The sequence below is a fragment of the Sceloporus occidentalis genome, unplaced genomic scaffold, assembly GCF_023333645.1.
Source record: "Sceloporus occidentalis isolate IW3139 unplaced genomic scaffold, rSceOcc1.0.p SCAF_3, whole genome shotgun sequence".
Lineage (NCBI taxonomy): Eukaryota > Metazoa > Chordata > Lepidosauria > Squamata > Phrynosomatidae > Sceloporus > Sceloporus occidentalis.
The window spans coordinates 122534498-122561850 of record NW_028316983.1 but is presented as its reverse complement, the minus strand read 5'-3'; the positions used below and the strand labels follow the sequence as shown (position 1 = coordinate 122561850).

General features: G+C 45.3%; 1 protein-coding gene across 3 annotated transcripts in view; it reads left to right on the top strand.

The window, feature by feature from the left end:
- The window catches only part of LOC149316690 (RAB6-interacting golgin-like), a 59953-nt gene that overhangs the window by 22751 nt on the left and 9849 nt on the right, over positions 1–27353 (top strand). For 2 of the 3 annotated variants that reach the window (XR_016280516.1, XM_089516054.1), the window contains exon 5: positions 16566–16794. Coding sequence is in view for 2 of the 3 variants with exons in the window: in XM_089516054.1 (XP_089372180.1) it covers positions 16566–16794 (229 nt within the window). In the remaining variant the exon portion in view is untranslated. Of the gene's footprint in view, positions 1–16565; positions 16863–27353 lie in introns of those variants that run through there. The other variant, XM_089516053.1, reaches the window with a different exon arrangement.

Below are 27353 nucleotides of genomic sequence, written 5' to 3'. Positions count from 1 at the left end.
AGTTTGTTTCACAATTCATTAATGCAAGTCATGAACCATGTGAAATTCCCTTCCATGGAAACCTAGGCTGGCTTCCTCTCTGCTCTCCTTTGATCAGTAGGTGAAAACATGTTTACTCTAACATAGCATTGCAGGAGGGCCTGTATGTGCCCTCTTTTTAAGATTCTGAGGTTTCTGAATATTTTTATTTATATTTTTAATGGTTTCATGTGATTATTTTTAATTATGCTTTAATTTTTATCATTAGGTTGCTGGCTGACCTTTGTGAGTGGCTCCACATCAGGGGAAAGTGGCATTCAAATCAAATGAATGAAAGAATGAATAAAAATAATTGAATTAGCTAGTTAATCTAGTGTGTGTCTAGTTAAGCTAGAGTGTGTTTCCAAATCTGGTTGAGTATGTTTGTTCCTGAGGGGGTGGGGCTTCTGTGAGTCACTGGGGATGGAGCTAGGAGCCTAGCTCTGCGCAACTGCTGCTATTTTCACAAATACAGTGGTCCCTTGCCTTATGCGGGGATCCGTTTCGGACCCTGCCGCGTAAGGCAAGTTTCACCATTGAGGATAATGGGGCTTGTGACTGCTGTGAGTGCTCGTGCCATTCATTGAATAGTGTGGGGCTTCCAGCTCACATATGACACCCACATATGATGCAGGTGCACTGTAGTCAAGGAAGACTTAGAGCACAAGGTCAACTAGGAACTGTGGCTGAAGGGTTCTCCTTTCCTTTTCCCTGCTTTTTTTTCTTTAAGGGGCTTGTTGGGGGCTGTTGTCTGCTTTTGGCCCCATTCTCTTCCTGAGCACAACGTCTGAGGGGGCGGGGCTTTTGCTGAGCCACTGCTCTGATTGGGGGAGGAGCTACCAGCAACTAACTCTCCAGTTCCAGAGAGTCTTTTAGGATAATTTGTTTATCAAAGATGAGGGTCAATTGGGGGAAGGCTGTTTTGTTCTGGTGAAGTGGAGGCTTGCTTGTGTGTGGGCTACTGTCTGTTGTTCTAAGGTGCTTATCACATCGTTGAGTCAAGGCTGATTGTATTTTTGATATGAAGAGAGGTGCGATTGTGTGCTCAGTAGAACTCTATTCTAGTGGGTGGAGACACAGGTCTCAGGGAGGCGGAACTTTTGATCAGAGGAAGTGAGTCTGAGACTTGCCTGGGGAAGGAGCTAGCATCCAGTAGCTCTCTGTATATTTATAACCCCAGTCTCATGATCTTGGTGACAGAGCTTGGTGAACATGCAAGGCTAACAGGTGTTCTGGGGACTGTTTAACGGAAGAGTTTTTGAGGAGGAGGCCCAGAGTCCTGTTTCAGTGCCTGCTTGTGACTTCTGAATATAAACAGTGAGGGAGCTGCTGCACTCACCTGTGACAGTTGTATGTTTGTGTTCTTGCCTATAGATGTATGGAACTTCACCTGTACCAAGTACAAGTTGGTAGCCCTTTTGAAAGAGAAGGTCCAGCAGCTGGAGGCCCAGATATGTACACTTGTGTATTAAGGAGCAAGAGTCTTTCCTGGACAGAACGGAATGAATGGCCTAGATGAGGAACACACAGAGGAAGTTCCTGAGGAAGAGTTCAGGTCACATACACAGGAGGTAGACAGTTGGAGGAATGTGAGAAGTAGAAGCAGGGAAGCCATGGATTGTTCTGTGAGCTTGCCGATGCAGAATAGACTTGAAGCTCTCTCCCTTATCAGGGATGATGAGGGACAGTAGCAGGGCCAGTTGTTAGGGAAAGTGCAGGGGACCTTGGGAGTACCACCACAGAGAACAGCTGTTGCTAAGACTTGGAGGAGGCATGTGTTGGTGGTAGAGGTCACCTTGCTGAGGGGTACAGAAGCAGTTTTTGTGGGCCTGACAAGATATCTCATGAAGTGTGTTGTCTTCCTGGGGCAAAAATCTGTGATGTGAAAGTGAGACTGGCAAGACTTGTCAAGCCTACTGACCATTGCTCTTCCCTTTTATCCAGCTGGCAGAAACATTTTTCTCAAAAATTGATCAGGAGGGCTTTAAGCTAAGTTATGTGAGGGAGGGAGAAATATTTTGTAAGGCAGAAGTTTATCAAGGGCTGAAGATAATAGTCAAAGAGTTACTGAGGGAACAAAAAAAATCAAATGTGATGTAACAGGCAACACTGAAACCTGGAGTGATGTCTTATGATTGGAATGTAGTATAGAGAGATGTAATTTTTCTAAGAGAAATAGGCCAAACAAGAAAGGAATACCATTCTATGTCAGGGATGTTTACTCTTGTGAAGAGATCTAGGACTTAAATCCTGGAAGCCAGGTGGAGAGTATCTAGATAAAAATCAAAGGGGAGGGAAACAACAGGGATGTTATTGTGGAAGATTACTACAGAACCCCCCCAGGTCAAACTGAGGAATTGGATTGATAACTTTCCAAAATGGATGACCATTGGTCACACATTCAGAAAAGAGAGATGTAGTAGCAATCAGTGATTTCAACTGTCCTGATACAATGCGTCCTTGTTTTACGTGGGGGATCCGTTTCAGATCCCCCCGCGTAAAACAAAAAAGCATATGCCCGAGCTCCATTACAAGTAATGGTGCTCGTGCTTGTGGCGCGCGCGAGGCATGGGAACGCGCACCATTGTTTCTTCCAGCACATGGTGCCGGAAGAAGTGGCACTGCTTTCAGCATATGCTCAAAGCAGCATATAATGCACCTGCGTATGACGTGGGCGCACTGTATTTACCGGAAGTCAAGCTCAACCAAAATGTTAAGGTATAGGAAATTCCTCACTTGCCTGGAAGTAGGGTTGCTATAATTCTCTACTGCCAAACCTGGACAAAATGTAGCACAAATGTATGACAGAAATTACCTCAAAATGTAGGACAGTCAGGAAAACAGGACACGACCAACTAAAAGCCAAAAACATCAATTTAAAAAAAATTTAACATAAATCCTTATATTATAGAGATCTTGTTGCACCTCTGAGACTGAATGCATTTGAGGAAGCAGACTTTAGGAAAGCTCATGCCAACTTCTTTCTTTCAGTTAATAATAATAAAATTCAAAGTCATAGAGATTTTGGAGCACCTCTGAGATTAAATGCATTTGAGGAAGCGCAGCAGGAGGCAGCGGTAGAGGAGGACCAGGGTTCAATCCCTTCCTTGGGCATTAAGAAACCCCCATGGCTAGTCACACTCATCCTCAAGGGAAGGTGAAAGCAAGCCCCCTCTGAACAAATCTTCCAAGAAAACTCTTGAGCAAGTCACACATTTCCTAGCAGACAAGGTCCCATCCTCCTGAACTGTGGGTAACTCCTCCCATTAGCTCCTACAGGCAGGGAATATAACAAAGAAACACCAAACCAGCCCTCCCCCCAATAGGAGGGGCTACCCTCCTCTTGTTTCCTGCCTTGCTCCTAACAGGATGTTTTCTCGAGAGCTAATAGTTTTCAACGCAGATTGCTTCAGATCAAGAATTTCCTTCTAAGCTCCCTGGCTTTACTTCCCTCTATCTCTTTTTCTCCCCTCTTGGGAGTCAGCCAATGGAAAAGTCTGGCTTAGAGGAGGCTGCTGAGGCAGCGGAGAGATCACATCTCTCCCAGCCCTCCATTCAGGCTGAGCAGCTGGCCAAGGAGCATGAGGTCGAGCCACAGCCAGGGGAGGGTGACTCTATCGTATCTGCTCCAGTTCTTCCGAGATGGCATCGATCAAGGTTTGAGGCCAAACACCGTAAAGAGACAGGTGGCAATGATTACGTCTATTCTCCTTCACAAGAAGGCACCTAGGCTGTCTACCTGTTCTCTTGTCAAGAGACTGCCTAAGGGGTTACCAACAATGTACCCCCAACAAGACACTACTTTCCATCTTGGGACCTTCACGTGGTCCTCAGAGTGCTGACGGTGGTCTCCTTTGAACCCTTGAGAGAGACATCACCAAAACACCTTTTCTGGAAGGTCCTGTTCCTCACAGCCATCAAATCGGCCCAACATGTTTCCGAACTTGGAACCTATCCATTAGAGAAGGCCTCTGCACATTCCGTCTGGATTTGGTAGTGATGTGACCAGACCCATCCTTTATCCCAAAGTCAACTCACCATTCTACGTTTCCCAAGAGATTCTGTTGCCGTCGTTTTGTCCGCATCCGGAGAAAGATTTTGAAAAGATATGGCACACCCTTGACGCGAGAAGGGCCATTAAGATCTACATCAAGAGGACCAGTGCCTTCAGACATTCGGACTCTATTTGTCTCATTCAGTTACCTTTCCCTGGGGAACATGTTTTCCTCCTTCACCTTTAGCAGGTGGATTAAGGACTGCATAGGGGCTTGCTACCAATCACTGGGCCTGCCCTCCCTGGATGGGGTGATGGTCCACTCTACCAGGAGCACAGCAACTTCTGCGGCCCTGGTCACCTCTGCCTCCCTAGCAGAGATTTGCAGAGCAGCTACCTGGAAATCTCCCTCCACTTTCGTTAGATATTATAAGCTTGACATCTTCCAATCTGCAGAGGCGGCCTTTGGGAGACTAGTGCTTCAGCAGGTGGTACCTGGATTTTCCACCTCCTAGCCACACTTTCTCCCAGGTCTAGGGGGGCTTTGGTAAATCCCACAGTTCAGGAGGACCTTGTCCTCTGGGAAAAGGAATGTTGGTACTTACCTGTGATATGTTCATTTCCAGCAGATAAGATCCCAGCATCTTGCCCACTCTTTGGTGCTGGCGGCAGGTCCAGGTTCCACTTGATGAGCGATGCTGCTTACCCCTGCGGTTTGCCTTCTTCCCGGCTAAAAGTTCTTCCTTGGATGTTTAATAAATATGTTTATGTTTTCTAGTTAACGGTTGGCTATGTGCTGGTTTCCTTTCTTCAATTGGCTGGCTATTGACTGGGTTCCTAAGGGGAGGGTAGCTCCTCTCATTGGGGGCCTGGTTTGGTGTTTCTTTGTTATATTCCCTGCCTATAGGGGCTAATGGGAGGAGCTACCCACAGTTCAGGATGCTGGGACCTTATCTGCTGGAAATCAACGTATCACAGGTAAGTACCAACGTTCCTCTCTCAGCCTCAAGGGAAGGTGAAGGCAAACTCTCTGAACTAACCTAAGAAAACCCATTGGGCTAGTCACAGACTCTCAGCCTCAAGGGAAGGTGAAGGCAAACTCTCTGAACAAACGTTCCTAGAAAAACTTTGATAAGCCACACCCGAGCCTAAAGTGTGGCAAATGATGGCTGCAGCCCCATCCTCCCCCCCAGCCCCCCCCCCAGGCAGAGAAAAGCAGAAAAGGCCTAGGCTGCTGCTGCCCCACTGAAACCTCACTGAATGGCAGCCTAGGCCTGGTAGGCCTCTGTGGGGGTGGGGGGAGCGATGGGGCTGCTGCTGCCCAGAAACCTTGCTGAATGGTGGTGGTGACTCCATCCATCCCCCCACCCACCCCCACAGAGGCCTGGACTTCCTTGCCACCCACCATGGCTCCCAATGGGAAGCGGTGGCACCCCAGCCCCCCCTCCCCCCCCGGCGCAGCAAGGCCTACCAGTACCAGGCCTTGTCAGATCTCTCTCTCAGCGTGCCTTCATTCTCTCTCTTGCTTGCTCTTTCTCTCCCGTGTGGGCAGATTTGAATAGAAAAGCTCCTTCTCTTCTGAGCCTGGCCAATGGATCTGGAGGAGCTGGAATAGCCAGCCCCCTGGCTGCAGTCTCAGGTCCCCACAAACATGGCTGCTTCCCCTGTTGTTGGGAAAGAGAGGCTGGGCCCGGGGGAGATTGGAGACATGGTGATTGGCACTGGGTAGGCCTGGGAGCTGGGACATGTGTCTAAACGGGATGGGACATTCCCAAATGCTAAAAAAATGGGAATGTCTTGCCAGAATCTGTAATATAGCAACCCTTCCTGGAAGATAATTTCATTTTTTAAAAGGTGGGAGAGGCAACAAGGAGGGCAGGTGTTTTAGATCTGATCCTAACCAACTGGGATGACCTGGTTAATAGGGGCAAGTAATGAGATCCTTAGGGAGTAATTGTTCTTCTGGAATTTGTTATACTGTGAAAAAGAGAAGCCAAATGTAGGAGATTTTTAGACTGGAAAAAAAAAGCCGGGAGTAAAAGGCATGCTCCTGGCAAAGTAGAGTGATCATGCTGAATATTTTCAGACACATTCATGGGGAAGTCCTGGAAATGGTTTGTTGCAGGAGCATTCCTGGTTCTTCCCAGTATAAGTCCTGGATAAGCTCAACGTTGTCTGAAAATATTCAGCGTGATCATGCAATTATCCCACGAGTGTGCCTTTTTCTTCCCTAATTTGCCCCTGTCTGATAATCTCCATAGCCAGATGCATATTCTTGACTTTAGGAAATGTGATTTCAATAAACTTAGGGAAATACTGGGGGTGATCCCATGGACAGGAATAGTAAAAGAGTAGGGAGTTCAGGATGGATGGTTGTTTCTCAAAAGATACTGAAGGCACAATTTCAAACTGTTCCAATGAGAAGGAAAATAGGAGGTGTCTCAATCAACCAGAATGGATGACTAAGGTATTTTCAGCTGACATAAGGACATGTATAAGAAATGGGAAAAGAAAGAAATCACCAAAGAGAAATTTAAATAAATAGCAAGGACATGCCAGAGGAAAGTCAGAAAGGCAAAAGCACAGAATGATCTAAGGCTTGCTAGAGAGGTTAAGAACAATAAAAAGTGTTTTGCTTTTTTTTTGGTTAATTGATAGCAAAAGAAGAAGGAAATGGTAGGGCCATTGCATGGAGAAGATGGTGAAATTCTAACGGGATAAGGAAAAGGCAGAACTACTCTACACTTGGTTGATCTCAGTTTTATCAAAAAAGGAAAGTGATTTCCTGAGGAAAATGGAGCAGAGGACACAACAGGGGAAATGCAGCACAGAATAAGTAAAGAGGTAGTACAGGAATACATGGTTAATATACATGATTGTAAGTCTTCAGGACCAGATGAATATCCAAGGGTATTAAAAGAACTAGGAGAAGTAATCTCAGTGCCACTGGCAATAATCTTTGAGAATTCCTTGAGAAAGGGGGGGGGGAGGATTCTAACAATTACCGCCAGTTAGTCTGACATCAATACCAGGAAAGATTCTAGAGCCGATCATTAAACTGAGAGTCTGTGAACATTTAGAAGGGAATGCCATAATCACAAAAAGCCAACATGGGTTTCTGAGAAAGAAGTCATGCCAAATTAATTAGATCTCTTTTTATATAGATATATAAAACTCCTAACTTGGTAGATGAAGGGAATGGTGTGGATCTAGCATATTTTTATTTCAGTAAGGCCTTTGACAAGGTCCCCTATGATGTTCTTGCAACAAGCTAGTAAAATGTGGACTAGAGAATGCAACTGTTGGTTGGATTTGTAATTGGTTGACTGGCCAAACCTAAAGGCTCAGCAATGGCTCCTCTTCATCTTGGAGATGTGATCAGTGGGACGCCACAGGGTTCTGTCCTGGGCCAAATGCTATTCAACATCTTTATAAATAACTTGGATGAAGGAATAGAGGGCATGCTAGTCAAATTTGCAGATGACACCAAATTAGGAGTAGCAGCTAATACCCCCAGAAGAGAAGATCAGAATTCTCAAAATGACCTTAATAGATTAGAAAACTGGACTGAAATTAACAAAATGAATTTCAACAGGGAAAAATGTGAGGTATGGCACTTAGGGAGAAAAGAAATGAAATGGATAGATATAGGATGGGAGGCACTGGCCTAACATGATTACATGTGAAAGGGATCTACAAGTTGAACATGAGTCAACAGTGATGCGGCTGCTTAAAAAGCCAATGAAATTCTACCCAATAGAATACTATAAAATCTTTAAAGATCAGCTTGTAGAGCACCCTGGTAGACATGATGAATAATATCTTGGACGAGAAGATGCCACAAACTTGGAAAGAGGCACACATACCTATAATTCTTAAAGAGGGATGCGAATAGAACTGAACCTAGTAATTATAGACCAATTTCTTTGGAAACGCCTGCGCCAGCCCCCACACCACCAGGAAGAGCGCCCAGTGCGGAGAGGGACTCTGTTGCCGCCCGGCGCGGCGTCTTTGGAAGGGGAAGGAGCCGGTGGGAGTGGCTTCCTCTAAAGGCCAGCCCGCTGGCCCCCGGAGAAACGCCAGCACCAGCCCCCACACCACCGGGAAGAGCGCCCAGCGCGGAGAGGGACTCTGTTGCCACCTGGCGCGGCATCTTTGGAAGGGGGAGGAGCCGGTGGGAGCGGCTTCCTCTAAAGGCCGGCCCGCTGGCCCCCGGAGAAACGCCAGCGCCAGCCCCCACATCACCGGGAAGGAGCGCCTAGCGCGGGAAGGACTGTGTGCTGCTGGGTGGGGGGCTTTTTGCTTTCTGTTTTTTGTTTTTTGTTTCTGTGTGCTAGCAAGCAGCAGGGAATGATTGTTGCATCTTTCCCCTTCCATCATTGCTGCATCATGGGGGGAGAAGGAGGGTATGGATGGGGGATATGTTTCGGTTGGGGAGGTGGGGGATAAACACCTAGATAAGCGCGAGGCTCCTTTTGAGGTAGTGTGGGGCAGGGGAAGGTATGGCGGTAGGAGTGCGGATTTGCGTTACAGGAGAAGGCGAGATCGATGTTTAATACAGTATCTATCTCTCCTTCCGGTCCCTCTCCTAACCAAAAGGACCTGAGGGTCATTCCAACCATACCACAAACCCTGTCTCTGCTCCTGTGCAATGCCAGGTCCATTAAGAACAAGTCCTACATTGTTCATGATATGCTTGAGGACAACAACTGTGACCTGGCTTGCATTACTGAGACCTGGCTTGGGCCTGAAGGGGAAACTGTGTGGGCTCAGGCCCTGCCTGCCGGGTACTCAGTGAAGGACCAGACCAGGTTAGGTGGGCGGGGGGGGGGGGGAGTGTCGCTTTGATCCATAAGAACACCTTGTCTCTTTCCAGGAACCATGTTTGTCAAACTTCCTACATCGAGTGTATTTACTTGACCTTGAAGGCCAGGGACAGTCTAGGGATTTTGTTGGTGTATCGGCCACCCCGTGCGCTAACAGACTCCCTTAACAAGCTGACAGAGTTGGTCTCGGAGCTGATGCTGGAAACATCCCCTTCGCGGCCAACTATGTTCCATCCGGTGCGGCTCGGGAATTCATGGAGACCATGACTTCCCTGGGCCTGTCCCAACTGGTCTCGGGTCCGACGCATTCTGCGGGTAAGACACTCGATATGGTTTTTTGTACAGACATGGAAAATCCGTGGGTGGAAATATCTAATATTTCCCCCTTGTCATGGACGGATCACTTCCTGGTAGAGGCAAAGATCAAGGCTTCTACCCAGATCCCTCCCGGGGGTGGCGGACCTATTCGAATGGTCCACCCTCGAAGGCTGATGGAACCCAAAAGGTTCCAAGAAGCTCTAGAGGGGTATATGGTTGGAAATGACGGCGACTCTGTTGATGCCCTGACCGGTATCTGGGATACCGGTCTCTCTAAGGCTATATACAGTATCGCTCCCAAGCGCCCTCTCAGGCCTGCTTCCAAACGAAAGCCCTGGTATACGGAAGACCTCCGGGCACGGAAGCGGGTCCTGCGACGGCTAGAGCATCGCTGGCAGAAACACCTACGCTTAGCCGACAAGACTCTCCTAGACCGCCTATTGGAGGACTATGGAGAGGCGATACGGGCAGCTAAGAATTCGTTCTATGGTGCTCGTATCACGTCCGCGGAGTCACGTCCAGCAGAGTTGTTCAGGGTAGTCATGGAGCTAACCCAGCTCCCTCCTGCCCCGAACCAGATCCTTGAACCTTCTAAGGCCTGCTGTGACCAATTTAACAACTTCTTCACGGATAAAATCTCTCGGATAAGCGAAGGTCTTGAAGCCAGCATTAGAGCAGAACCTAGAGCAGAGGCATCCAGAGCTTCCGTGGACTCAGTTATACTGGATCAGTTTGAGTCTGTTAGTACCGAGGATGTGGACAGGATCCTTCGGAGGGTTAGGAAGACAACATGCTCTCTCGATCCCTGTCCCTCATGGCTAGCGGCACAGGGGGGCCGGTTGTGACATCATTGTTACACCGCATTATTAATACATCTTTGAGGGATGGGCAATTTCCATCTAATTTGAAATTGGCCATAGTAAAACCTTTGTTAAAAAAGCCCTCCCTTGACCCCCTGTTGCATAACAATTATCGGCCAGTTTCGCTACTGCCATTTTTGGGGAAGGTGATCGAGAGGGCGGTTGCTCTCCAGCTCCAGTCGATCCTGGATGAAACGGATTATCTAGACCCATTTCAAACCGGCTTTCGGGCGGGCTACAGGGTTGAGACCGCTATGGTCGCCTTGGTCGATGATCTCCGTCTGGGCATTGACAGGGGTAGCGTGTCCCTGTTGGTGCTCTTGGACATCTCAGCGGCTTTCGATACCGTAGACCATGGTATCCTTCTGGAGCGCCTGGCGGAGGTGGGAATCGGGGGCACTGCGCTCCAGTGGTTCCGGTCCTACCTCTCTGGGAGGTTCCAGATGGTGCAGCTGGGAGACGTGTGCTCTGACAGGAGACCCCTAACATCTGGGGTCCCTCAAGGAGCCATTCTGTCTCCCATGCTTTTTAACATTTACATGAAACCACTGGGAGAGATCATCTGGAGACATGGGGCGCGGGGTTATCAGTACGCTGATGACACCCAAATAGTCTTCTCTATGCCTCCGGCTGATGCAGTGACCGGGGATGGCATCTCTCCTCTCGTGGCCTGTTTGGAGTCGGTAATGGGCTGGATGAGGGAAAACAGACTCAGCCTGAATCCAGAGAAAACGGAAGTACTTGTGATAGGTTCTCCTGGTCCAGGGATGGCGGTAATTCCACCCATCCTGAATGGGGTCACGCTCCCCGTGAAGGACTCTGTACGCAGTCTGGGGGTGCTCCTTGACTCGTCGCTCCACCTTACATCTCAAGTGGATGCGACAGTCAGGAGCACCTGTTATCAGCTTCGGCGGATACGCCAGTTGCGTCCCTACCTGGGCCAGAGGGACCTTGAAACTGTTGTACATGCTCTGGTAACCTCTCGCTTGGACTTCTGTAATGCGCTCTACATGGGGCAACCCTTGTACCATACCCGGAAGCTGCAATTAGTGCAGAATATGGCAGCCCGACTGGTCACTAATACACCTAGGGCCAGTCACATAACACCAGTGCTTAAAGAGCTGCACTGGCTGCCTATTCGCTTCCGGGCGCAATACAAGGTGTTGGTCGTTACCTATAAAGCCCTAAATGGTTTGGGCCCAGGGTATCTGATGGACCGCCTCTCCCCATATAATCCGCCCCGCACTCTCAGATCATCTGGGCAGCAACTTTTAAGAGTTCCGGAGGCTAGGTTAGTCTCTACTTCCAAGAGGGCCTTTACGATCTCGGCCCCCAGCCTCTGGAACTCGCTGCCCACAGAGCTCCACGCAGCCACCTCCCTTCCCCAATTTAAGAAGGGGTTGAAAACCTATTTATTCAAACAGGCCTACCCCTGAATACTTCCCCCCAGATTGTTTACTCACCCCCCCTCCCTCTGCCAGCATTGCCGACTGGCATGAGGTTTTAATGTTTTTAATATATTTAGGTTTTTACTTCTGATATGCCTTTTGTATATTGTATTTTTTTTGGTGCTTATTGTATTGCATAATTTTGCTGTGCACCGCCCTGATTTGAAGAAGGGCGGTATAAAAATAAAACTTTTATTTATTATTTATTATTAAACTCTGATTATAAACTTTTCCCAGAAAAAAAATGAGGACAGTTTTAGTATATTGGATACACAATGATCAAAGAGGCTTTTTGCCAGACAGAAGATGAAGAGACAACGTAAGATATGTGTTGAATATAACTGAATTCCATAGTAAAAAGATAAATGCTAAATTAGCGATGTTTTTCATTGACTTTGAAAAGGCTTTCAATAATGTCAGTTTGCTTTTCTTGTTGAAATATTTGAAAAAGACTGATGTGGGAGAAAATTTTCTCGGATGGAAGCAATTTATCATAAACAAAGTGCTAAGATTGTAGTGAACGGAGAAAAAACTAAAAGAGTAAACATATGTAAAGGTACAAGGCAGGGATGTCCCTTGTCTCCTCTTTTATTTTCTATGATATTAGAAATGTTAATGGATGATATCAGAAATGATGAAAAGATTGAAGGAATTAAAATTAAAGCTTATGTCCATAAAGCTAAAGCCTTTGCAGATGATCTTCTGCTGACCTTAGGAAACATAATCCAAGATATCCAACATTTATTGGAAGCATTGGATCGGTATACTTTAGTTTCAGGACTAAAAATAAAGAAAAGACATCAGTCTTACTAATGAATATGACAAAAAAGGATAAAGGCAAATTCAAGAAAATATCCAATCTCCAAATAAGAGATAAGGTGAAAAACATAGGAATTACTTTAACAACAAAACATGCAGCTCTTTTTAAAAATAATTATAGCAAGGCATGGCAAGAAATGAAGAAAGACCTGTTCAGGTAGGAGAAGTTACAGATTTTGTGGATGCACAGAATCTCTTCAGTCAAAATGAATATCTTACAATGTATAAACTACAAGAAGACAAATGTTGGAGGTGCAAGAAAACCAAAGGAACATTGTACTACATGTGGTGGACATGCGAGACCATACAAAAATTCTGGGAAAGTGTGCATATTAGCAATTCAATCAATATTTAAGATTAAATTCCATAAAATCCCAGAAATCTATTTATTCAATATGACCTTTTTAATAAACAACGTAAAGGAGGAAAGAATCTGGAGAACACTACTCTATCTAATCATGGCAGCAAGAATCGAAGTTGCCAAACGCTGGAAAAAAACGGAACCACCTAATATTGAAGGTTGGCTACAAAGTGTCCATGAGATGAAAATGATGGACAAATTATTCCACGAGATCAGAAACAAAGACATGGCACAACACGAAAAGGATTGGCTCCCAATGCTGGATTATTGGAACATTAAGTGGGGAATCAAAAAAGATCTCTTTATGTTTATTTTATTTTTTAAAATATTTTTATTTTTCTTTAAAAACTAAAGGTCAATAGACATTATTATACAGAGAAGGTAACCCTAGAAGTCTAATAGATACTAAATGTTAAGAAGAGAAACGGTTGAATGAATGTGCTATATTGTACCAACAATGGTAAATGTGGTAATCATGTGTACACTTGGTATTATAATATGTAAAATATCAATAAAGATATAATAATAACAAAATGAATATCTTACCCAAAATGATTTGTTATTTCAGAATTTACTTATAATTTAGAATGAGACACCTTTTAAAGCTTGAAATAAGGATATATCTAATTTTATATGGAAGGGGGGAAGCCTAGAATCAAAATGAAGATATTATTTGATGATACCAAGTGAGGGGGGGCTTGCCTTACCTAATTTGCAAAAATATTTTGACACATGTTGTTTTGATTGGTTAGTAGACTGGATTTAGTTAGAAAATAAGAGTCTACTTCAGGTGGAAGGTTTTCAAAATGGATTTGGCTGGCACATGTATATGGTTTATGATAAATTAAGGACAAATAAAGATTTCAGTGACACTACATAAATGTAAATATATGTTTCTTAGGTTTTTTTAATCCAATAAGTTTTTTTTTTATTTTTTTTAAAAAGCCAGTGCAATTCTAGGCTGCATGAATAGATGTATAGTGTCTTGATTAAGGGAAGTAATAGTGCTGCTCTATTCTGCTTTGGTCAGACCTCACCTTGAATTCTGTGTCCAGTTCTGGGCACCACAGTTCAAAAGGGATCTTAAGAAGCTGGAGTGTGTCCAGAGGAGGGTGACCAAAATGGTGAAGTGTCTAGAAACCATGCCCTATGAGGAAAGACTTAGGGAGCTGGTTATGTTTAGCCTGGAGAAGAGAAGTTTAAGATGTGATATAATGGCCCTGTTTAAATATTTGAAGGGTTGTCATATTAAGGATGGAGCAAGCTTGTTTTCTACTGCTTCAGAAAACAGGACATGGAACAGTGGATGCTAACTACAGGAAAAGAGATTCCACTTCAACATTAAGAGGAACTTCCTGACAGTAAGGGCTGTTCGACAGTGGAACACACTCCCTTGGAGTGTGGTGGAGTCTCCTTCTTTGAGGTTTTTAAGCAGAGGCTGGATGGCCCTCTTATCGTGGTTGCTTTGATTGTGTCTTCCTGCATGGCAGGGTGTTGGACTGGATGGCTGTTGTAGTCTGTTCCAACCGTCAAACAAATGAATAAGCCAGTTTACCACCATCATTACTACCAAAAAGAAGAGTGCAATATAAAAGTGGCTGATTGCCATACAAGAATGTCATCACCCCCTCAGTAATTTCCAAGTCAGGAGGAAGGGCTGGGTGCTTGTTGCTCATCATATTTGCAATGGTAAACCAAGTTTACAAAATGTTTTTAAAAATCTCTTTTGCGTCCTGTATGAGACCATTTTGGAAAGAAGGGGCTTGACAGATGGGCAGGAAGGGTTGGCAAGATGACAGCCCTTTTTGCCCCGGATCGTTGCTGTGGCAACTGGATGCCACAGCAATGATCTGTTTCCCTTCAGGAACAAAAAGAAACTGCTGAAAACAGCTTTCTGGAAGGGATGTGATCATGGTGCTCACACGTAGGCTTGCCATTTCACAGCAGTGGGTGGGGCTTTCCTGCCTCCTGGGGGGCGTGCCCGGTCCTGCCCCGCCCTCCCCCCATTCCCGGGTGGCTGCCCGACTCAGGGCTCCCAGGGCTGCTGCCTCCCTTTCATACAGTGCTGAGCAGCATGTCTGGAGCAGCAGCAGCGGCTGGAGCTAGCAGGGGGCGGGGTCTGCTGCTCTGCCCTGCCCCTATTGGCCAGCCCTCTCAAGGAGCCAGCCCTCTGCTTCCTTATTTGGGCATGCTCCAACTCCAAGCAGGGAGGGCTTTGCACTCAGGCAAGCTGCTTTTAGTTCTTCCCCTCTTTTTCTTTCTCTTTCCACTCCTTCTCTTCTCGTTATTCCATTTTTTTCTTCTCCTCTTCTTCCCCTCCTCTTCCTCCTCTCCTTTTTCTTCCTTTCTTCCCTCTCCTCATCTTCTTTTTCTCTTTGTTCCTATTCTTCTTCTTTCTCCTCCTTTTCTTCTTTCTCCTTCCCCTTTTTTCTCCTCCTCCCCCTTCCTCCTCTGCTGTTGCTGTTGTTATGGTTGTTGTTGTTGTGTGCCCAACTCCTTTCTGACTTATGGCAACTCTGCCTCTAGCCGCCTTATTTATCCCCCTCTCTCTAAGCCCCCCTCCTCTTCTTCTCAGGGGTCCAGGGCTTCTCAAGGCTTTGCCCCCATTACAAAAGAAAAAAGACTTTGCAAGGGATCTGACCCATAAATCCCCCCTAAGTTGAGACATACCTGGGGGAAAAGAGGGGGTGAGGGGTTTTGGGGGGGAGTTGGAGGAGGCAAGGAAAAGGAGGAAGGGGGGAATTGCTAAGAAGGCTTGGGAGTGGGAAATGTAGTTTGTAGTGGCAAAAAGGGGTGCCTGTGGTCTTTCAAATCCTGTGCCTGCTTGGGAGTGGGACGTGTAGTTTGCAGTGGCAAAAGGGGGTGCCTGTGGTCTTTCAAATCCTATGCCTGCTTGGGAGTGGGACTTGTAGTTTGCAGTGGCAAAAGGGGGTGCCTGTGGTCTTTCAAATCCCATGCCTGCTTGGGAGTGGGACTTGTAGTTGTAGAATTGGGCGGGGGGGTATTTGGCCAGAAAGAGAAGTACATTTCTGCCATCTGTCTAGGAATAATGCCAAAATTTCCTCCATTTTGAGCAGCCGAAGAAACATGCATTTATATTAACATTTTTTAAAAATTATCAAATTTTTCATGTGTCCTCCATTTTTTATAAAAAAAACGTGTCCTACATTTGAAAATGTGGCCCTACATTTGTCCTACATTTGTCCCGGTTTGGAGGTCCTGACTTATGGCAACCCTACTCACACGCCATGATGACATCTTTTCTGTGGAGCACTGCTTGGGCACTCCAATGCCTGTGCATCATCATGGCACACCCCGTGTGGACAGCACATGCCAACAAGGCACATGGGCGGCGAAGGTAGGGCTGGGCGTGTGTGGATGCCCAGCCTTATCTAGCCCTACTTTTGGCCCCACTGTGCCAGCCTGCTTAGGGCCAAGGGGGTGTAAAAAGAACTAGTTCCCCTTTCTCACTATCGAAAAGGTCCCTCTCTCATTTAACACTAAAATACGCTGATTTAGGATTGTCAGCTAATAAGAAATGTGAGCCCTCTGGTGGTACAAAAAGAAATGTGCTATGGAAGGTCCCCTTTCCTGTGCCCAAAGAGTGTATTCAGTGCAATCAAAAGTCCTGAGAAATGTTGTTGTGAGGGTATACTGATAAATTCGTTGCAGATCCCACTTGTGCTTTAGATTTGGAGCTTACTTCCTCAAATACACCAGCAGTAAAGATCTAATGGAGTGAGCTTGACATTATTCCGTTGCATGAACATTGTGTGGTGTACTCTGTTTTCTTTAATCAATTTTAAAAAATCTTTTTTGTACTTTGTATGCATGCTGCAATAAGTGTTCCTGCTGGCAGAGTAAACAAGCATTCTGTGTGACTTTTTTTTAAAAAAATTAAATGACTGATTATTTTTTCAGGAAGCGATATGATAAGGCAGAATCCGAGTATGTGTCTGCAAAGCTGGATCTCCAGAAGAAATCAGAACTCAAAGAACAGCTCACAGAGCACCTGAGCACCATCATACAGCAAAATGAGCTCTGTAAGACCCAGAAATTGGAGGAGTTAATGCAGCAGCTGGAAGTGGAAGCAGATGAAGAGAATCTACAACTCGAGATAGAGGTGGAACAGATGGTGCAACAACAGAAGGTAGAAGGTAGAAAACAGTTGGGGATAGGGTTGCCATAATTGTCCACTTTTACCAGGGACAAAAAGTGGAACAAATTCAAGACCAAACTGTAGGACAACTGCAGGACAAAACTCAGCCCAAAATGTAGGACATTGAAGAAAAATGGTGGACCTTAAATGTCCTACATTTTGAGCTGAGTTTTGTCCTGCAGTTGCCCTACAGTTTGGTCTTGAATTTGTCCTACATTTTGTCCCTGGTAAAAGTGGACAATTATGGCAACCCTAGTTGGGGAAGTCACAGAAATTCACTCCTGTTGGTGTAGAGAATACAGCTTTTCAGGCTTCCATTAAAGGACATGACAACAAAAATCACTTGGCTGCAGAAACATTAAAGGAACAGCCCACAAATCTGCATACAACTGACCAAGATCAAACAGTAATATCTGTTACAAAAGAAACGATAGCTCATGTAGTATGTAAACATTGAACCTGCTAGACTTCCTTGGGTTGGTGCTGTTCTCTGCTTATTCATATGATTCCCAAACTTTGGTCCTCCAGGTATTGTGGCGTTCAATTCCCAGAAGGTCCAGCCAGCTTGGCCAACAGTCAGGAATATTGGGAGCTGAAGTCCAAAACATCTGGGAGACCAACATTTGGGAAGTACTTATTTAGTTGGAGACTTCTGCTCCTCCATTGACACAAGAACACTCAGATATTTCGGCAGATGACATTGACATTGTCAGTCTCTGAATCATCAGTTTCTTTGTATGAATGATCTGCCTCCTTGTGCAAACTTTATGGCTTATTACAGAGTGATCAATAATAAGAAAAAAGGTAATTTTAGTTGTATGAACTTTAAATTTCAGAAAAAAGCAAACCAGGAAGTACAAGAAGTTTTTTGTGGCAGGAGGCCAAGTTACTTCATATTTAAACAATTTTCCTTCCCTTCTAATGTTGAAAAGACATTTCTTCTTTGTGTGTGTGTATGTGTCTTCAAGTCGTCTGTCACAACCCCCATGAATTTCATTGGTTTTTCTTAGGCAAGGAATACTCACAGGTGGTTTTGTCAGTTCCTTCCTCTGAAATATATATAATCTACCGCCCGAGGCTAGTGGCCTGCATTGTCCAGATAGGACAATGTGAGGCCAGGGGGATCATGGGCCTTTGGCCTGTGTGTACGATCAGATGCTTTGTCAGATACACGTAGGCTCAGTCTGCGAAAGCTTATACCACCAACTTATTTTATTTAGTCTCAAAGTGCAACAAGATCCTTTTGGATGCTGATACAGACTCTGTATACTACTGCCTTGGCTTCTCAGGTTCAGGCTTTCTCAAATTCTAATGTCTCTTTTTAATAGTTTTTCTATCCATAGAGTTCAATGAGTTATCAAAGATACCAGATTTTTGTTGTTTTTATTTATATAATCAATAAACAGATACTAAACCTCTCTATTGTTGCCTTTCTGATTTTGTTGTTTATAATTATTTGTCTATTTTTTCTTGTAATGCTTATTTATATATTCTGTTCAATATGTCTTATGTTCAGTTCTTTCACATTTTCCCATTTTTCTTCTTTTTATAATCCAGATTGCATTACCATTTTAAAGTATTCGAATATATTCCTTACTATAAAGATCTTTTGATGTTCTTTGTTATGGCCAGAGGTGTTACTGAGGGGGTGCAGTGGTGTGGGCTGCACTAGGTGACGTCCAAATGGAGGATGACACCACTGCTACCCAAATTCTGCCTTTGGCAGAAACAGTCTGTGTTGCATTTATTCTCCCAGGTCCCTTTAAATGAGCTCACACTCAGCAGAAGAGAAGGAAGGGGTCTGTGTGAAGGCTCCAGCCCTCCTCTTTCTCCGCCCACTGACCTCCCAAAGCTCGGGAGTCTCTCTGAGCAGCAGAGGTCCTGTTTTCTGTCCCTGCAATTGAAGTCAAGCTTTTCCTCTTCTCCCCTCCCACCAAAAGAAGCTGAAACAAGAGATCCTTTTTCTTCCCCACTCAAGAAAGGTTGGGGGGAGGGTGGAAAGACAAGTGGGGCAAAAGTGGGTTGCTTTCCCTTGCAGCAACTTGCTGTAGCCCTCCAGCCTCCACCCCCATTTCAGGTATGAAGTTGGGGGGGGGGCAAAAGCGCTCTCTCTCTCTCTCTCTCTCTCTGTGTGTGTGTGTGTGAGAGAGAGAGAGAGAGAGAGAGAGAGAGAGAGAGAGACTCTTCCCCCCCCCCCCCCCCAAGCAGGAGAGTTTCAAAAAATACCATTCTCCATCAAAATGAGTGGCTGCAGGCATTTTGCTGTGTGTGTGTGTGTGTGTGTGTGAGTGAGTGAGTGAGTGAGAGAGACAGAGAGCACTACAAATCTGGAAACCATGCGCTATAACGAGTGACTTAGGGAGCTAGATATGTTTAGCCTGAAGAAGAGAAGGTTAAGCAGTGGCATGATTGCCTTGTTTAAATATTTTAAGTGGTGTAATATTGAGGTTACAGCAAACTTGTTTTCTGCTGCTCCAGAGACGAGGATCCAGAGTAATGAATGCAAGCTACAGGAAAAGAGATTCTACCTCAACATTAGGAAGAATGTCCTGACAGTAAGGTCTGTTCGACAGTGGAACACGCTCCCTTGGAGTGTGGTGGAGTCTCTTTCTTTGGAGGTCTTTAAACAGAGGCTGGGCAACCATCTGTTGGGGGTGCATTGATTCTGTGTTCCTGCATGGCCAGGAGTGGACTGGATCTTTTACAACTCTACTATTATATGAAATCCCAGGGTTCCTTTGGTTGAGCTATGACAAATTGGTATCAAACTGCTATAATGGTGTGGTATGCATATGTCCTATGTTCAATATAACTCAAGTAATTCAAGATCTAGCTGTGTTAGTCTGTAAAATCAGCATGCAAAGGAGTATTTTAGTACCTTTGAGACACTGAGAGAAAGAAACAGGTAGCACTGAAGTAAATTTTTCCTCTTTTACAAGCATTCAGTGATTTGTCCCAGCCAGAGTAGACCCATTGACACTATGGGACATACACAAACCTTGTCTCAGGCTCCCCGATTGCAGGCTCAGGCCCCAGAAACTCTGACTAATCTTCTGAGTCCTCCGACTCATCCTCCAGGCTGGGCATGACATCACTCCCCCTCCCATCAACCTCCCCCACACCCTGAGGAGGCCGAGGCCGGTTGGGGAAGCAATGGTGGAAGGTCCAGACCAGACGGGGAGCATGAACATCTGAGGCATCCTCCCAGGAGCGCTCCTCCAGCCGACCCAATCAACAAGGTACTGGAGGTGACCCCAATGTGGACGGGAGTCCAAAATCTGGGCCACTTCAAACTCCTCCTCCCCATCCACCACGACCGGATAAGCCGGAGGGGTTGGGCCTGCATCAGGCCAAACCCCTGAGACTGGGAGCAGCAAGGAGTGGTGGAAGACCAGATGGATCCGCCATGACCAGGGAAGTTGGAGACGGAAAGCCACTAGATTGACCTGGGCCACAATTTTATAAGGGCCCCCTAAACCTGGCATCCAATTTGCAACATGGCCGCTGAAGAAGAAGATGTCACATGAACAACCAGACCAGATTCCCCACCTGCAAAGGAGGATCTTCCTGGTGTCACTGATCAGCTCCTCGCTTGTGCACCACCTTGACCACCTAGAGATGTTCCTTCAACAGCAACTGTGCAGCCTGGAGTTCCTGGGACTACTGTTCCGCTGCAGGGACTGTCAAGGCCGAAGCCACAGCAGGGAACCCTTGAGGATGGGAGGATGGAAACCCCCTGTGGAGTCTGCTGGGTCGAGGCATGCACCAAGTTGATGTAGGCAAACTCGGCCAACGGAAGCAGGTCGACCCAGTTCTCCTGGCAGTAACTGGAGTAGCAGTGCAGATACTACTCCAGAGTCCTATTCGTGCATTCTGTCCACCCGTTGGACTGTGGGTGGTGAGCCGAGGACAGATGAGGCGCAATGCCCATAAATTGCAGCAAGCTGGTCCAGAAGCGGGCGGTAAATAGGCGCCGCCACGATATGAGACCACACCCTTGGGAAGGCCATGGAGCCGGAAGACGTGCTGGATGAAAATCTGGGCCATGTCCTTTGCTGTGTGGAAAAAAGGTCCTCCACCACCCAAATGGTGGTGTAGCTAGCAGAGGGAGGCAGATCCCTCACAAAGCCCATGAAGATGACCTTCCAGGGCTCGGAAGGCGTAGGCAAGGGCAGCAGCAAACCTGCAGGCTGACCCAGATGGTTCTTAACCCAATGACACACCGGGCAAGTGTCCACCTACTGAACCACCTCTGCCCAAACGCGAGGCCACAAAAACTCCTGGTTGAGGAGGTGCAGGGTCTTGCAAAAACCAAAGTATCCCGCCGACTTACTGTTGTGATATATCCACAAAACCTCCTCTCGACAATGTCCAGCCGACACATAGAGATGGCCCCAGTGGTAGAGGAGGCCGTCATGGAATGCAAAAGGAGGTATCCCCCTCCGCTGCATGCTGGGCCACCAGTGGGTCCTGGCTATGGAGGTCGCAGATCCGATCCAGCAAAGAGGGAGCAGCGGCAAAGTTCTCCGGGCACAAGATGGTAGACCAGCACTCCCCTTCTGGGTCCGTGACGTACTCTGGCTTTCCGGGGAGGGCATCGGCCTGTTGATTCTGGGCTCGGGGCACATACTGGAGCTGGAAGTTAAAGCGGGCAAATAATAAAGACTGCCGCTGCTGCCTCTGGGAGAGCTTCCTCATCGCCTGCAGGTGCTCCATGTTCTGGTGATCTGTGTGCACCCAGACTGGGTGAGCCGCCCCCTCAAGAAGATGCCGCCAGGTCTTGAAGGCCGCCTTGATTGCCAACAGCTCCTTCTCCCAGATGGTGTAATGCTGCTCTGGAGGAGTGAGCTGTTGGAAGTAAAAGGCACAGGGCAACAGGTGTGCCTCGGGCCCCATTGGCTGAAGCAACAAAGCCCCTATGGCAATGTCAGAGGCGTCTGATTTCACAACAAATGGCATGCATGGATCAGGGTGCTGCAGGATCGGAGCCGATGTAAACTGCGCCTTCAGGACCTCGAAGGACATCTGTGCTACAGCTGTCCACTGGAAACGGGTCTTCTCTCACAACAGTTGAAAGTGGTGCCAGAAAGTGGTGCCAGTAGAAATCTTACTCACTACCAGTGGTTTTGTACTCCCATTAGAACTGTTTGGGTTTGCTCAGTTATTGGGGACCCACCCATGTCAGTTTCAGCCATTTGTTTAAAACCAATGGGAGGCTCTAGCTTCTTGATCCCCACTCCCAGACCAGTTGTAAAGGCAGGGTTCATTAAGCAGTGGGTGCGGCCAGACTCAACAGTTGCTCCATGCTCTCTCTCACTGCAAGGTTTTCCAGTTTGACTTGGAGAGTGTGCAGGGGCACTCCCGCTCACCATTAATTGGCGGTTGTGGCATCCCTCAGCCTGTTTTTTTTGCCACATTCCAAAATAGGTTTTTTCTGACAGCTCTCCCCTGTCATCTGAATCAGAGTAACCTGGGGTCCTGCAGCCATTTTGGTATACTGGGAGGTTCCTAAGGTTTGTCCCATGGGGGTCTTCCTGGCACTGGTTGCTCCCCCCCCCCCCCCAGTTTGGAATAAGATCCAGTTTTTTCCCTCAGGTGCACATGGTCCCATCTCTTTATTGAGGCAGGTTGCCACCAGATGTCCTCTGTAAGCAGAGCTCCATCCGACATAGTTGCTCCCTCTTGGTTTCTCCAGACCCAAAGATCTCTTGGCATGAAACTTTCCCAGAGTTCTGGTGGTGGGCTTGGTCATCAGGTCTTGTCTCTGTCGAACCAATCAGATAATCTCTTTTACCATCTCTCCATTTCCAGCCAGCAAAATCCATTCTATCATAGTGAGACGGTTGTCACAGGACAAGACCCATTCCATGATGTTTGGATATAGCCCATCTCTAAGTTTGGCCTCTGGCCAATCAGGGCTAAAAGGAGGGATGACCCTGAGAAAAGAAAGATGGAAGAATGTTTTGTTTTATGGATGAATGGAGTGCAAGCCTGCTCAAAGTTTGAATTGCTATGTGCTTTTATTATGATATGTAACATAATAAATACCATGAGTCTGCTGTAAACATCTGTGGTTTCTAAACAAAGTTTCCCCTGTTTCACTGTGGCAGATTAGATTTCTGAACAGAAGTGGTCCTGTACCAGACAGGCTGGCAGCATCAGGACAGCAGAGAATGCTCTCTCCACCACCAAAGAAAGCTATTCTTTACTGTGCTGTCCCCCATCCCCCCCCCCCTTTGCAATGCAATACATAGCCATTTTACCCGTGCCATGCTGTTACATTGCCTATACCAGCACAGATATACTGGCCAACAGATAGCAGCCACAGATAATTTATTTGTTCATTCATTTCTAGGATGTTATTTCCAGTTGCTATTGATGATGATGATGATTACAACAAGAAGAACACTTTTTGAGAGTTATCATATCCTTAAAGTATGGCAAAAAGCAGCGGTGATAAAACAGCAACCTTACCTAGTTCCTCTACCCTGAAAAACACCTTAAATGGAATGCATTTACCTACATTTTTCATTCTTGGCACATCTTTTCCTCTTAATTGTGGGATTCTTGGTGTTGCCTTTATAAAGTGTTACCCACTGTTTATTTTCCCAAAGTCCATATATAGAACCTTGTTTCAGATAGTGAACTAATTTCTGTAGCAATAGCAATAGCAAGTACGTTTCTATACTGCTTATCAGTGAATGAACACTCCCTAAGTGGTTTATAATGTGTAAGCCAATTGCCTCTAACAAGCTATGTATTCATCTTAACACCCTACGAAAGGATGGAGGCTTGAGTGGACCTTGGAGCTCTCCTCTAGGATCAAACTTATGATGTTGTGACTGCAGTATCAGCATTTAACCACTGCACTACCAGGGCTCCTTATATATTGTATGAAATGCCTGTTGCCCTTTTTTCAATAGGAATGGCATGAAATTTTTCTATTTATAAGGTCTGGCTTTTGGCTTTGGTGTATAAATTGTATTTCACTTGGAAAGACACGTCTGTTCTTATAGTGCTCACTAGAGATGACCACATCAAATAACTTTGCATCTTTATTAATGGTGTCCTTGGAACCTAAATTATCCTAGATAATTGAAAAGAAATGTTTTAAAATGCATAAATAAAAATGCATAAATCACACAAGGAAACATATAGCTTCAGGTGCACTTGATGCCTTTTATGCCAAGCCATTGTCTGGCACACCGAAAGCAACGGGAGGTACAGAAATGATCAAAGTTGCTTGATAGTTTATTGATTATTTTTATTGCACAGAAAATTCTCTGGGATTCCTTTAGCACATTGTAATGCTTTCTTTCTAATAATTAAATAATAGTACCTATACACAAGGGGGGGGGAGTCTTCTGGCTCCTTAAAGTTTTAATGAATTTATCATGTTGCAACATTTTATAGATTATATCCCACATTTTCAAATTCATGCATAAAAGGTCAATTTATCTGTTTCGCAATTTTGAAAGCTGATCTAAACAAAAACATATTTACAGGAAATGAAGCTTGACAGCCATGGACTTTATTTTTAAAAAAGATTGTAGGTTTATATTATCTTTATATTATATTATATTATCTTTTCCCACAAGAAATATTCTGTGGGTGAAGTTCATTTGAAAAAAAATTCAGAGTAACTTTGATTACAATGTTGAGTAGGTAAAAAGACCCAGACAGAAAGCAAAATTCAGGAACTGTCCTGAAAAGTGGGAGTGGGGGAGGGGAAATATTTTAAATCCTAAATATTGGCAAAACTATCTGAATGGTAACAAAGAGGTGTGAAGATATATGGATCAGCCTTATTTTTTTAAAAAAATGTGTAGAAGTTCATTATTTGCATTACCTCAGATTAGTTTAACTAGTCATCAATGCATAGGTCAAAATAAGTAAGAGTTTCAGCTGAAATCTGTGCCAGGTTTGAATTACAAGCTGAGACTACTGCAGCACAGAAAGATTTACTCTAGCTTGTGCTTCCAATAGATTCACCTCATAATTCCTGAGTGTCCTAGTTTTTCTATGAGTGTTTGCTATGGTCACTGAACAAAGGTTCACAGGAAAAGAAGGCAAAGATAGCAAACAGCCCTGAAATCTACAGCATGCACTGATGGCTTTGGACATGGAAAAACAGCCTCAAAGAAGGAAAGTGCAGAAGATGGAAGCAGAAGACATTGTTGTCTGGCTGCAACAAAGCCAAATTATAGATAAGCTAATATGACAGCAAAGAGAGCAAAACAGCCAAGCACCTTAATGAGGATGGGTGTGGCACATCTGCCAGTGCATGGTTGCAGGGTTTGTGTCTTTGTGGCCTTGAAAATCCTTTCTTTCTGGGTTAGGATGGCATTTCTGACTCCTTCCCACTTCCCAGGCCCAATCAGACGGAATTGCATAGGTGAGCAGGGCCCAAAAAAAGACTTCCCAAGCCAGCCTTGGATCTGTCAGGCAGAGATTTAGTAGGTTGGGTTTTACTCCTGAGAGGGAACATATTGCACCTTTAGGGACATGCGCTGACTTGGTACGTACCTAGGGACAAGAAATGAATGGCATGAATTTGGCCCTGAGGATGGTTTAGCATTGCCTAGATCCACTCCCTGCCTAGTTTCCCTTCACTTCCCATGACCCACATGGACAACTTCAGAATTCTAGCTTGATTTGACTGTTTTTAATGCCAGAGAGCCTTTTGTAATCCCTTTCAGACAAAGCAAAAAGTTTCAGGTTGTTATTACAGGGTCTTAAATGTTCTCCTGGGCAAGAGAATACAGGAGAATCTTGATACAATTAAGCTATCACATGAAGATTGCTTTTTTCTTGTTAATTTAACAATCTGCATATGCCCGTCAATAATATAGAAGTTAATAAAGAGATGCAAAGAAATCAGAAGATGTGGCAAACAACATCTTCCAACACTGTACAAAAGTCAGAAAATAATCTTTCTTCTAATATATTAGCTTGATTTCAGAAACCAATGTACCAATTCCAGCAATTACTCAGAAAGAAATTTTGAAACTATAAAGTCCCTGTGAATATATATTCTTCCCTTGATATATAAATATGCCATGACAATTTCTACCATTTCTCATTGTGTTTAACCTTCTTTGCAATGTCAGCTTTCATCACATCATGTGAGGGCAGCTTGATCAGTTCTAAAAGATAATATCCAATTAATTATCTAGTATGCATAGCAGAGTCAGTAAATAGCCGTCACTAAAGGAACCCTGGTGGCACACTGGTTAAATGCCAGTACTGCAGCCACTCATTCACAGTTGTTGTGAGTTCAAGGTTGTGAATTCAATACCAGCCAGGGGCTCCAGGGTCAATTCAGCCTGTCATCCTATCCAGCTTGTTGGGGGCAATTAGATTACACACTGTAAACCACTTAGGGAGTGCTTAAGTGCACTGATAAGCAGTATCTGATGAACAAATTGGCTTTAGAAAGTCAACCTATCATCATTGCCTGGTCTTGAGCCATCTGATTGATAAGCAGTATAGAAATGCACTTGCACTTGCTAAAATACTGTAGCCAGGTATTTGGCCACCCTAGGCGAAAAATATTTTGGCACCCCCCATAGCCCTTCAAAGTGTAGGAAAAATGTAGGGCATGATGTAGGACAAAATGTAGGACAAATTGTAGGACATTCAAGAAAAATGGAGTACACCACCAACTAGAAGCCAAAAACATTAATAAAAGGCAATATAAATTCCTGTTTCTTGGTCATGCTCGAAACGTAGGACATTTTGACAAATTCACAACTACTACTTCACTGGGGACAGAAAAAGTGAGAGAAAAACAACAGCACATGCAAGGAAGCCTTGGAGCATTCAGAGCATTGGAGCACTCTCTGAGACCAGTGTTCAAATCCTGGCTGAGCCATGCAAACCCACTGGGTGACTTTGGTCAAGTTACACTCTCTCAGCCTCAGAGGATGGCAAGGGCGATCCCCCTCTGAAGAAATCTTGCCAAGAAAACCCCAGGATGAGGGTGCCAGAAGTTGGAAATGACTTGGAGGCACACAAGAGCAACATCCACAATATGAGAAGGAAGCCAAGGACCAAAGTGCACAGCAGAAAGTAACCCATTTGAAACCGCTTTAACTGCCCTGGCTCAGTGCTGGGGAATTCTGGGAACTGTAGTTCTGTGAAACATTGAGCCTTCTCTGTCAGAGACTTCTGGTGCCACAATAAACTAAAAATCCCAGAACTCCCTAGCACTGAGGGCAGTTAAAGCAGTCTCAAACTGGATTGTTTCTGCAGTGTGTTTTGGACCTTGGCTTTATGTGCTATAGGAGTCTGAAATCTTTGCTGCTAGGACTCAGTGTATGTACACACACACACACACATAGTGTGTGTGCGTGTGTGTATACACGCACACACACACACACACACACACACACACACACACATACTCACACACACACTTCTTAGGTCCAAAACACCCTGCAGAAATAATCCAGTTAGAGACCTCTTTAACTGCCCTGGTTCATATAAAGAAATAATAATAACAACAACAACAACTGCAAAAATAACGTTGAGAACAAACTATCATCCCC